Source organism: Styela clava, chromosome 4, assembly GCF_964204865.1.
Source record: "Styela clava chromosome 4, kaStyClav1.hap1.2, whole genome shotgun sequence".
NCBI classification, from domain to species: domain Eukaryota; kingdom Metazoa; phylum Chordata; class Ascidiacea; order Stolidobranchia; family Styelidae; genus Styela; species Styela clava.
In genome coordinates this window covers 1202217-1215235 of record NC_135253.1, presented here as the reverse complement: position 1 = coordinate 1215235, position 13019 = coordinate 1202217, and the positions used below count along the sequence as shown (strand labels likewise).

At 36.4% G+C, this 13019-nt stretch overlaps 2 protein-coding genes across 5 annotated transcripts in view; both read right to left on the bottom strand.

Annotated features, from left to right (window-relative positions):
- Positions 1-675: 675 nt before the first annotated feature.
- On the bottom strand, positions 676-4358 carry LOC120327276 (uncharacterized). Its single transcript, XM_039393731.2, has one exon. It carries the CDS (start codon positions 4283-4285, stop codon positions 1016-1018), a length of 3270 nt encoding a protein of 1089 aa, XP_039249665.2. The 5' UTR covers positions 4286-4358; the 3' UTR covers positions 676-1015.
- A 2001-nt stretch (positions 4359-6359) lies between these two features.
- LOC120325616 (vang-like protein 2) overlaps positions 6360-13019 on the bottom strand; it is a 33472-nt gene continuing 26812 nt past the window's right edge. For all 4 annotated transcript variants that reach the window (XM_039391673.2, XM_039391674.2, XM_039391675.2 and 1 more), the window contains 5 exons: positions 11241-11373; positions 10296-10410; positions 9646-9788; positions 8285-8384; positions 6360-7682 (listed from right to left, as the gene is read on the bottom strand). In XM_039391673.2, the coding sequence (XP_039247607.1) occupies positions 7536-7682; positions 8285-8384; positions 9646-9788; positions 10296-10410; positions 11241-11373 (638 nt within the window). In that variant the 3' untranslated portion in view covers positions 6360-7535. The remainder of the gene's footprint in view (positions 7683-8284; positions 8385-9645; positions 9789-10295; positions 10411-11240; positions 11374-13019) is intronic.

Genomic DNA, 13019 nt, shown 5'->3' with positions numbered 1-13019 from the left:
TTAGTTTGTTAAATCGGTTTGTTTACTCAGATTTACAGTATTCAGGATCTATCACACACATTCTATCACAGGTGGTCAAATACTTTTAATTTTGCCAAACATTTTCGTTAAATTTCTCCCTTTGTCTATCTTGGAACTCTTTATTTCTTCCTCCCTATGCATAAAACTAATTTATTTGTTCAATTTTCAATAGAATCTTTGCTATTGTCATGCGTATGTCGCACTCCCATTTTTTTACAGTTTATGTAGTTAATTATGTGCTATTGAGAAAGTTATGCCAATAGAAAACTAAAGAATATTAGTGCTACTACAAAGCAAAATTCCTCCTCAAAAACGGCAAAATTCGGAGGAAATCCTCCCTTACTTAATCGGTAAAAATTTCCATCCGTGCAAATATACGACGATTCCTTTTTTTTACAGTATTGTATGGATAGCTGACAAGCGCAAAATTACGAAGTCTGCAATGTATGCTAGTACAGATTTTTGAAGATAAGCCTTATATTGGTAATCTTGCAATTATATGTCGATAATGCAAAGAAATATGGTGCAACTATGGTTAATATTTCCATATATCATTTGAAAACAAATTGTCGCCAAGTGGTTGAAGCCACAGTGCAACTATATCAAAATTTTATAAAGGCTGCATCGGCTAATATTGTTTGCAAGAAAGAGAAATATTACGTGGTTGTCTTTATTACGTCAATTGCATATTGATGAAAGTGTCGATTAATGATATCGCTTGCTGCGCCAAGTTTGTTCTGGGGTAAACTAACATTATTTCACGGCACAAGTTTGGTGGAATCAGCAAACATATTTGAATAATACATCAACAAAAATAACTGAGAGAAAATTAAATATGTTATTATCTATCTCGACCATACCATACCAATTAATCAAAAAATGTCGATATAAAACGGGTAAACACAAAGTGTTGCTGTCGTCATAAATATTAATTGGTCCAAAATTTCATCGCATAAATGGATACTTTAAAACAAAATTGGGTATTCATTATATTTCACCATTCTCTGCCTTGTAGCTTATTCTTGAATTCAGTTCTCCGCTTCTTCTTTCTCACTTTAACTTCACTTCCCATTCTGAATACAGTAGTTTCATTCGACGAACTACTTTCTTCTATCAGAGGCTTGCTTTCCTCTTCTCTTGTGCGGGTCGACAGTTTTTTATGAGCCTGATTTACCTTCATAGCGGTGCCGACGAGTTTTGTAAAGGAAGGGCGAGGCGAGTAGCTCTCGTCGGAAGAAACGTCGCTTAAGTACTTATCTTCTCTGCGAGACAATATCTTCTTTTTCAGTTTGTTAGCTTGCATTGCTGCTGTAGTAATTTTGCCAAAGGTCGATTTCTGTTTTGTTACTTGAAGATGATTAGAGGAATCGTCTTCACTAGAATAATCGCTATAGGATTGTGTTTTTGTTCGTGGTATCTGTGTTACATTCGTTTCCATCAGAGGAATACTTTCCTGAGTGCTATTGGTTTTTCTCCATTTAGAAAGTTTACCGAAAATAGTTCTAAAACAAGATAACAAAATCAAGAGAACTATTATGGTACCTATTCCAATACCAGCCAGGATCAGAATTGAAGTTTCTAAAGAATATCCACGCAAAATTGACCCCAAGCCTCCCGCGCCATAATGAGAAACGTCCTCGGGTATCACAGCTATGACATAAGACATAATTAAATAACTTTTTCCAAAGTATGACATGACGCATTGGTAGAATCCCGACTGATCATGGCTACTGTCAAGAGATTTTCCAAAATACACGTAAGAATCCTGCGACCGTTCGCCCACGTAAGTGCGCGTCAAATAAAAAGGGGAATCTTTTATGTGCTGGCCATTCCTGTACCAAGTTATGTTTCCTCTTTGCCTCACGTTATCAGGAACTGGTGCTTTGCACGTTATGGATCGTTTTTCAGAATGTTCTTCCCAAGATAAAAGATCGTCTTGTGCATTTTTTTCACCAGTACTTTTTTCAGAGCTGGACGGAAGGAAAAACACCGTGCCAATGCCTGCAGGATTTGACATAAAAAATGATGAGAGCATGTTAAAGGTGTTTAGGTTCGGAATATCTTCAATTAAATGAATAAAGTCATTTTGCCTGACGCTATAGATGTAACCAACAAACGATTTAAATTCTCTCAAAAAATCGGGGCTTGGGCTTTCTCCAAGTAATTCATGCGAATGCTCAATAGGTTTTCCATATCCTCCAATATGTAAAGTCGGAATAGGATCATGTTCACTGGTAGCCGTAGGTACATTTGCATAGTATAACTTTTTATTTACCTCAAGATGCGCAAAGCCAGAATACACCAGCTGCAACGTAACCTTGTTCCAACTGTTTGTCAGGAGGTCTCGTCCACTTTTTAGTAGTGTAATCTCGCCTCCATATGACATGGTGAGACGAACGCTCCTGCCCTCTACTACTGACAATTTCCAATGCGTCAATCGATTATTGGAACCTTGGATAAAAAGAAACAGTCCGTCTTCGCATTCTGGCTTTAGAACAATTTCAAAGGTTGCGACTTCTCCTGATTGCCTTCCCAGGATCCGAGACGACTTTGTTCCCATCCATGAAACCAAAAGAGGAAGTTCCACGGATTGCTTACCGTTGAAATGCGTTAAAAGTGATAGATGACTGTGTACTCCAAATCCGTAAGACATTCGATTATCTCTAAAAGGATCCCAGACTTGACTGATTTCTGACTCTGGACGTATCTTTAGGTTGTAAGAACGATAATTCACTACAAAGTGAGATATATATCCACGAAACCCTTGGTAGCCCTTTCGGACAGCGCCAAGCCCAACTTCTCCATCAAATGAAGCAAATATTTGTCTACGATCAGGAGTAAAAAATTCCATAAGCTGACTTTTAACTTTGTATGCCATGCGCGACACAAACCCCGAGATAGGATGAGTTGTGTTTGAAATCTCTGGAGCCTTGGAAAAATATTCTTCCAATCTACTTTGTATATTTTCACCGTCATTCAATCGTATCCAAACCATATCACTTATGATTGATATTCGAAGATCATTCCATTGTGAGTTTTTAACACCATGCGTGCGTATAACAATTTTTTCAGATCCATTGATTACTACGTGCACTTCCAATTTCTCGGCAGCAATAATATTTGCATAAACATAATCTTCGTTTTCGACGGGTTGGTATACCTGTTCAACTTTTGCTTCAATGTTTTGATCTTCCTTTTCTTGAAAATTCACAAAACTATGAATTTTTTTCTTTTTGATCTTAACATTACCACTTTTCGTTGCCTGCTGAAGGGAACTTTCAGTCGAGTACTGAAAGAGTAAACCGTTGTCAGAATTTGGAATAAACCTTAGAAAGACATTGAGGTAATAAGAATGAGGTATCGCTTTGTAACGAACATAACTGTCCGGCAGGAAATGAGCGAGTTCTGGATTATCCTGAGAGCAAGGTATACCAGAACACGTTTTTGTTTGTACCGAGGTTCCAACACAATCCACGCCCTCTCCCGATACATGAGGATTTGAACAAGATCGTTGTCGTATTTGAACACCGTCACCGCACATGAATTGTGTTGTACATGTCGACCAGTTTTCCCACAGTGACCATTGGCCATCCACATCCAATATCGGTCTTCTACACGTCACCTGTTGTTTCGAGTAAGCCTCGCATGCAGTTGTTACCAGGTTTGGCAAGCAGTGCCTGGTACGTTTCTTGATGCCACGCTGTTTTTTACTGCCTAGGCAATGCGACCAAGCGCTCCACAAACTCCAGACACCAGGTAAAGAGGGGTTGAAAGCACAATTCCACCCTTCAATATGCTCACACGGAGCCAATTCGTGGTCGACACCCGAACATGTTGAACCTCCATACATCGGATAAGGAGTGTCGCAATTTCGCCAACGAACTTTTACGCCTTCTCCACATCGTGCCGAGCAAGGCTCGAACTTTCCCCACTTACCCCAATGGCCGTTTATGGGACAAGCGTAGCCATATTTTACACAGTTCAAATAGTTCCAATATTTCGTAAATTTGATCGGATCGCGAATTATTTGCTTAGCTCTTCTGAAATTACAATTTCCCACAAAGCAATCCTTTTCTAGCGTCAAAATATTGTTTCGATGAAAGCGGCTGAGTTCGTAATGTACAAATTTCATAACATTCCTTTCTTCTGTCACATTGGACTTCCAGTTACCATTCTTATCCAGGATACTCGAAATTTCCCATATATGCAAACAAAGAATGGTATATGAAAACGATATCAAATGACATGGAAGAACTATTTTCATAATTTATTTACTTTAAGAGCTATCCAGATTTATTTATACAACGACTAAGTTAGAATTGCAATTGTAGGATATTGATTCTAAGATGAAGCATTTTGGTTTAAATCATAAATCATACAGTCGATCTCAATGGAATAAGTTGGGGCCCCATGTTGCCATAAGAAAATAGCATTAATTACTGATAGCATTATACAAGGTTTACATGAACCGTAAAGCTAAAGCTGTTCCTCGAACGCATTAATCCGAGTTGCTAAAAAAGTCGAAGTCATTTGGTGAGATATGTTTAGCATGCTTATGCAATAAATGGAAGAGAGGCAATTGACAGCAAAGCAAGGCAGTTAAAATTTGAACAAGCTATTATTGATAAGTTCATGTGTTGACTACACATTATCATGATGAAGAAAATATACTTTATGTCAACGGCATCTGAACTTCAAACCAATGTTTCTTAACGTTTGCTAACCCGCCATCGTGCAAGATTTGAACGATAAATGATAATATCAACTTGGCTTTGTCATAAGAAAATGCTCAAACTCACCGAGAGTAGAGGTATGCGTCAGATCAGTCGCAATCCCATCTTTTTGTTAAGTATCCCAAATTTTAAAAAAAATAAATTTTGTGAAATTTCGCGACTCAAGAACATGATACAATACTAAACGGCAAGTACAGCTTTTGTAGCCGAAAAATTCGATTACTATTACATAACAATATTTTTTACAAAACATTTATTTCAACAGAATCTCTTTATATTGAAATCGTGGCGTGTGTTCACCTTTGCATAGTATAAGTTAAAATCGTAGAAAAGTCAATAGCACAAATCGTGCACCCGATTTGAAATTGAACCCGTTTGCGAATAATTTCCACCAACCCGGCTAATATGACATAACTGTCCCTTTGCAAACTTCAACTAGATCGCTAAATCAGAAGAAAATCAATTAAACAGGACTGGAAACGAATTCGCACATCTCGAGAAACATTTCATAGGCTTAATCTCAATTATAAGAGGTTGATTATCTCCCACATAATTACATTCTAGAGAGATACCGGTACTTGCGAACCCACGCACGGCAAAAAGCGTATATCTGACACTCGGCACAATTCGCTAACCACCGAGTTCTGTCCCAATTGTATTCAAGAACTACTGAGGCAACTTTGTCCAACCGTGGTAAGAATTACTGCTCTAAACTGGATACAGAAATGGAATTCAAATCGTGAGTATTGTAATACATTATGAGACACATATTCGCTCATACCAAACATTTACTGAACCTGAGATATTAGTCCACTCGTACACACCATAAACGGGTTAAAACCGGTGGCGCAATAGTTTTGCACATAACTGCCTACCATAAACTTTTCAGGAAAATTAATGCCACAACCTGTCTGCGTCAGGGCTGAGCGACCATTATATTCACTTCACATCGGGATTAGCATGTAGGGAATTGTTATATAAACATTATGACATAACACTGAAAATTTTTCAATGCCTCAAACCGTAAATAAATACTAATACGATCAAACCAGAGACAATGCATAACATGCATAGTATCGAAACCACTAAGTTGAGCTCACGAGTTGCCGAAGCTTTCTTAACTTCAACGTCTGATCTGTGCGAAAAAATTGTGATTCATTGGCCATCTGTTCGGTTTTCAACTTTCCAAAAAGATGTGCGGCCCGCCAAGACTCGCAACCCTTAATTTTGGCCCGCGAGCAACAAAAGGTTGTCAACCCCTGCTCAGGTTTAGAATAGTGGTTCACTAACCACTGGTCGGTTATGGCTTCCTCTACCATTGATTAAAGCCCTGCATCTGAACCAAACAGCGAGCTAACTAATCCCATACCCAACATGGACTGGTAACCGCACGAGAGGCCGTGGTTCTTCATGCGATTAAGCAGTCTTATTGGCTTTCTTCTACCCTGGGATAAATCCCATCCTATAGATTATAGAATAAAACCAGTAGCATGAACTCCCATGTAAAATGCACGTTAAACAAAGTCAAATCCGTCTAGCGGACATTTTTGTAGAAATGCTGTCAACTTGTCCTAATTTTATATAGATCTAAAACAAAATAGACTCTTTAAACCAAACAACACAATAGGCTTTTTATTCAGCGACTCAAAGTTTAAAGTATAAAAAGCGAGTTTGTCACTCAGCGTGAACAACGCTATGTAGCAATAAATGAAAGCATCTGTATCAGTGGCACTATACTTACCATAAATGTAATTTTGAAAATCCGGAATTTGAGTTCAACTTGAACATATTTGAACATTTTTAATTGAGTTAATTCGAGACAGAATTTGAACAAAAACTTATGAACATCATAGTCGAACTTGGCAAAGATATTGTTAGCATACCTTCATGTACAAAAAGCTTTACAACAAGGATTACCACAAGTAACCAGTATTTTATGGTATCATAAACGCAATAACTTCCTAACCAAACAATGAAAAATGAGGATGGGTGGGTGATAAAGGATGAACCAAATTCAAAACAAATAATAGCGTAAAAGGTACAAAAATGTCTTTTCAATCATTTAAAAATACAAGACAAAATAAATACATGGTTGGCAGATGAGTAGAACTCTTTAAAAGTATTTGTAAACATGAGAGGTCTGAAAGCTGACAATGAATAGAATTTTTATATCATGTGACAAGGTATAACTACTTTCCTAGTAATCATTCAATGAATGATTCCAATACAGCTTTCTTTGGGATTGACTACAGCAAGGCTACTGAAATACCAAAGGCACATTTGCATGTTTGGCTTTTAAAACAGTTTAAAATCTCGGTTGGGAATTTAAAAGCACAAGCACAATAAGTTTGAATTTTGAAGTAATCTTTATTAAAAGCAGGAATCAACATTGCAGAAAACAATAAATTTTCCTCCACAAATTTGAAATGTCACTTCGGATTATTAAACAGACTATCTCCATAGCTTATGTGTCATCTAATTGTACAGTAAAGAAAGGTAATATAATATAATGTTTAGACGCTCTGACAAAACAGTTCAGACAGTTTAAAATACAAATCACTATAACTCTGAAATCTCTTGATGCGCAGGCTAACGCAATCTGAGTTTTTTTGATTAAGCGCATGCTGGCATTAAGAAGTCAGATCTGAGATTTCACCTTTTCATAAGTCATTCCACAATAAGACCTTGCCACCACTTGAAAATCACAAGACAACACTGCAATAACGTACCAATATGACTATTGCTATCGAACTGATAATCAGGTCCTCATATACTACATCCTTAAACAGATGTCTCACTTTGTAGGCGCAACACAAACCGATGTGAACTAGGTTCAACATAATCTTCTTGGAGACGAATTCTTGGTGATTTACGAACAGTCATTATAAGAGAATACTCTGGTTGACTTAAGCGAATCACTGTGTTATCCTGTGAATGAGGTTTTTTATAGAATATAAGTTTAATTAAAAAAAAAGTAGATATAGTTGATGCTGAGAGATATATAATATAAACAGTATATTTTTATGATTTTCAATTTAATAGGGTCGATATATATATATAAATATAAAGCTATGTGGCATATACGTAGGCTTACCGTACGTCCCGGTTTAGCGGGGACAGTCCCGGATTTTGACAAGCTGTCCCGGTGTCCTACCCCTTAAATAGCCCGGTCATGCAGTATGGCAGTTATTAATATATATTTTTTTATTCAATATCAATACAATATCTTTTTGTTAATAGAGGCAGTCCATTTATAACTGATTTCCGACTTCACTAGTTCGTTAAGAGCAATGAGACTTATTGTTGAGAGAGAGAGAGAGACTACTATATTGTTATGTCATAATTACTATATGTTATTATGTCAATTTGACATTGAAAATTAGCTGTACTACACTTGAATTATTCAAAATACGTTTTCCAATGATTTGAATGTTACTAATATTAATATAAGTTGAATATTACCAAGTCTTAAAATCAAACCAGGATTTGTCCAATTCGCACTGTCCCAAAAATATTTTAAACAAACGTACCTTGATAGAATTAACAAGAGGTTCATCACTGACTAATTGCCAAGATGTTGATTCTCTCTGCTGTTGATCATACGTCATGAGGGAACCAGGATGAATATATCTGAATAGTGAATAGATTTAAAATGTTATACATATAACCATACATATAACCAGTGTTCCCTCTAAGGTGTGCGCGTGTGCGCGCGCACACAACTTTCAGGGGCTGCGCACACGCATAGATTTACTGCGCACAGACGTATTTCGATGTAATGTAACAATGTTCTCGGTTGGCAGGTTGAGAAAGTTTGTTGTTGGCCCACCCATTACCCGGTTAGAACGCCAAAATTTCTTCATTGGTTTTTGCACAAATATTATTCATTTCCAAAAAAGTGCGCACACACCAAAATTTCTGCGCACACACCAAAATTTCTGCGCACACATACTACAAAAAATTAGAGGGAACATTGCATATAACTATATATAATGCTTATATATAGTTACGACCCCTTAGCTGTGATTTTATAACTTCACATTTTCCGATTTTACTACATAGCCCTACATTCCTACATTTAAAGCTGTCTCGGCTGTCTTTATTGACCATATTGTTATCGAAATTTCATGCGTATATTCTCTGTCCAAATATCGGGTTCAGTTCGAAAAATAGGAAGGAATTGACGTTAACGATACTGGTACAAATAATTTGAAATTAGACTAATTAGTATTGGTTTTACATGCGATACGCGTGCCATCAATGGGAATCAGCGGAAACAATTTCACCTTCAGTAAGTAGACTAGCGCTGCGCTCCACAGAAACAACAGTAACGAGAACATATTTGTGTATTATGCTGAAAAAGCGGGACTTTCGGCTGACTTATCGGGACAAAACGCTGAAAAGCGGGACTGTCCCGCCTAAAGCGGGACGTATGGTAAGCCTACTTATATAGCATCTCATCCAACATCATGCTTGGGGTAAAGGATTAGTACTGACTGCTCACAAGTAGATAATTATAAATAGATCAATTGTAGATAGATATGATGACCAAGTGGAATAGACGAGAAACAGTGGGATGAATTATTCAAAATGATAAACTAAATTATGTTAAATTTAATTGAAAATAATTAAAAAAATACACATTTTCCATATGATTATACAGTTATTCCAATGCTCATAAATATTGAATTCTGATTACAAATATGTAATCGTTTTAACCGTTTTCTCTTAAAGTTAGAATTGAGGATGTGCTTATTTATATTCTAGCCCCTAGCTCTCTAAACATTCAGTTGAACAAAACAAGATATGTTATATGAGCTGCCCCAATATGTTTCCGATTTTCAAACTGGCAACAGCTTAAATGAAAAAACACTATGTTATCAATCTTCACCTTTCAAGAAATGCCTTTGGCGTCATATCATTTTTAATACAAAAACCGAGATGTTTCAAGATATCTTCGATCTGATAATGCTGATGCTGTCTTGTAGTTCTCAGATATTTCTGGAGCGCTCTTGCTAATGCAGGAAATATAGCCTAAAAAGGTATAAACATGAAGAATAATAGGTAAAGCATACACCTGAGGCATATGTGTAGTGAAGAAAACATTACAGAAATATTCAGTCTTTAAGTTGATAACAGGACTGTTAAATTAATATGACGACGACGACGACGACGTCAAACATAAAACCAAACTCGACCATATTAAAAAACATTTTTCATGAAATGGTAAATATTCTAATAATGCTGCACTTATTGATCCAAATTGCTGTAATTATTTTGTAATGCTTCGTAAAAGTGTTCTAGAATGTATGGAATATTTAATTTGATAGAACACACATCCATTTATCAGGTTCTAACACAGGCCGATCTGGATTTTAATAAAATAAAACATTTTTACCAGATGATTTACCAGATTTCAATTTCTCAATTTTATTCAATCTTTTTCTGAGCTGATATTGTCACTGTCAGTGCTTGGCAACATAGAAGCTGAATTTTCAATTGAAGTACATGTACTCTGCATATACATGAGCATGAAATTACCTGGGAAGCTTCATCAGGATTCATAACTTCGTTTGATGATTTTGCTCCACTAGCCGCATCTTGCTCATTTGCCCTTCTTATGTGTGTAAATGCATCTTCTGTTGCAGCGATTAACCTAAAAACAAGAGAAACATAATGTTAACACGAATGTCATAACCGTCATCAGGTCCACAAACTTTTATACTCAAAATGTTTCAGCCTTGATCTACTACTTCGTGAAGTAAATTAATTGTCACTCCTCTGAATATGACAAGAATTTCACACTGATTCTCGAAAAGGGAAAAACTGACAAAATATTGTGAATCAGTGTTCTGCACGCACCATAAGTAATTGGCTTCATATGCATAAAACACAAATTTATCCGCTCAAAAATATCGCTTTCGTCAGTTTCATCATGCTTTCATTTTCACAAGAAATTTCAAATGTAAAGGCACGTATATCACCATCTTGTTCATCATATATTAGTTGATAAATCCTGTTTAATGAACTGATGTCTTCCCTAACAATAAAAATTAATGTTTTCCAAAACATTCTATATGCCTACATGACAAACAAAATCCTTGGGATGCACAATTAATTCCATATGGAAAATTAGATTTCAAATTTTAAAATAGTAGAATTAATCATAAAGAATATCTTAAAATGCCAATTAATTTTCAAGATTATATTGTATATTTTCAAGTCTTGTGCAGCAGTACAAAATGAGGCTTTTGAGAGTGGGTATAAGTACAATTTACAATATTGCCCCGGAAAATCATTAATAGTTGGAGTAAAATGACCCCACACAACATTTTTGAAGACTAAAATAGGATTTTTATACTGTTGTACCTGTATGTCTATATTAGTACAAGAACACAACAGCGAATAATCACTCAAAATTCATGGTTTGGTCAATTTTGTGAATAATTTCCCAACAATTTATAAGAAAGACAGATTTGCAAATACCTTGCTCTTCGTTTTCTAATTCTTCTTTCATATTCAGCTTCTTCATAATATCGTTCATTATGTCCAGCATCTCTTCGTCTTGCAACTGCTGCCATCATTGCCCTCGTCTTAGCTTGTGTGTCATTGGAGGGACCTGTTTTATGTAAATCAAAATAATAGCATGTTATTTAGGGGAAAAATATTGTTAGAGTTATAGTGGAAATCTCCTACAGACATGTGATTGAACTTAAAGTCTTACCTCATTAACTTGTAAATCATAGTGTTGGTAATTAATCGGAGTAACATGTTTTAAAATATGAAAGATATGTCATAACATTAACCGATTATTTGAGTCAAGGGAGCAAATACAGTTGAACGAGGTGGTTTCTTCTACAGTGATATCTCAGTAATTGAACATATTTCCCTAAGGACTGGTGTTCGATTAACTATTTGTTTGAGTACTGTTCAAGTTCGATATTAACAAAACGTGTACCTTAACAGCAATAACTATTCAAATGTGTAGATGAAAAATATTAAACATAATTAAAATATAAAATATTTTGTATCATTTACTGCACGTTTAAGCACATTTCTGTCGGCTCCATGGGATTCATTTTTTTGAGTGCAATGACGAATAGGCGTAGCCAGAGAGGGCCATGGCACCCCTAAAAATGTTCCAGAATTCCATTCTTAATCCACCAGTTTTGTGGCAATCCTGATTGTCATTGTTACGTCACAAAGACTTGGCCGTTCGCTGTTATGAGCAGTTTGGGAAAGACTGTTTCGTTAGCTTTCGGTCAGTTACTCGGTCCTGATTTGTTCTCGCCGGTTTTATATTCGAAACGCTTGGATTTTGATGACCAAATTACTTTGATGGCTAAATTTAAACAGGCGACATGCGATAGTTTTTTTCAGCGAAATAAAGAGTCGCTTTCCTCAAAAACATCAATAAGCGCTACTCAGGCTGTGGATGCACCGGTTACGTCAGTTATGTCTATCACTTCTATTCCCGAAGATAAACTAATATTCAAAGAAGGGAAAACAAATGATCTTGGATTTATTCTTTAGAAACATATCGATGTGGAGAGATACAGGCTTCTAACTTCGAATGGTCCGAAAAACGTGACGATTCTGGATACCGTTAGACACAGTCGTCGTAAATTTTTCAAAAAATGGCTTGACGATGACAGATAATGCAGTTGGTTAGTTTGCACCCAACTCTCTGATGGGGCTGGATTTTGTATTCACAAAAAGGATTGTTGATTCAGTTTGCTTATTGATAAACTTATCGAGAAGTTGTTGTTTCGCGCTTGGAGAAGGGGTGTCTTAAACCAATATAATTTCTAAAATTTTCAAATTTGCCCCCCCCCCCCAAAATTTTGGGCTGGCTACGCCACTGCAATGACGTCATCAAAAATTGTGCATCTCGTGGTAGATTCGCATCCGCGCTAATCATGAAGATTGTTGCACCGGTGGCCTACTGTGACAGCTTGCATACCTATACTACTACGTTTTGGCTTTTGTGGCTATATATTTTAGCATCGCTCTCTTGTTGAATGGTCAAGACAAGAGGCAGTCAAGAAGCGCCGTTTGGGTAACATCACCTCACTCGATGGCGTACTCGGGTGTTCGAGCACCGAATTTCTGTTAGAGTACTGAATCATTTCTGACTAGATGTTTTTGGTCAACTACCGAAATTGTTTGGTTCGACTACTGATGTATTGTATTACTGTATTTATTCTTATTGAGTGACACAAACATTTTAATGGAGTATCGAATAATGACAGGTTTGTTGCTAAT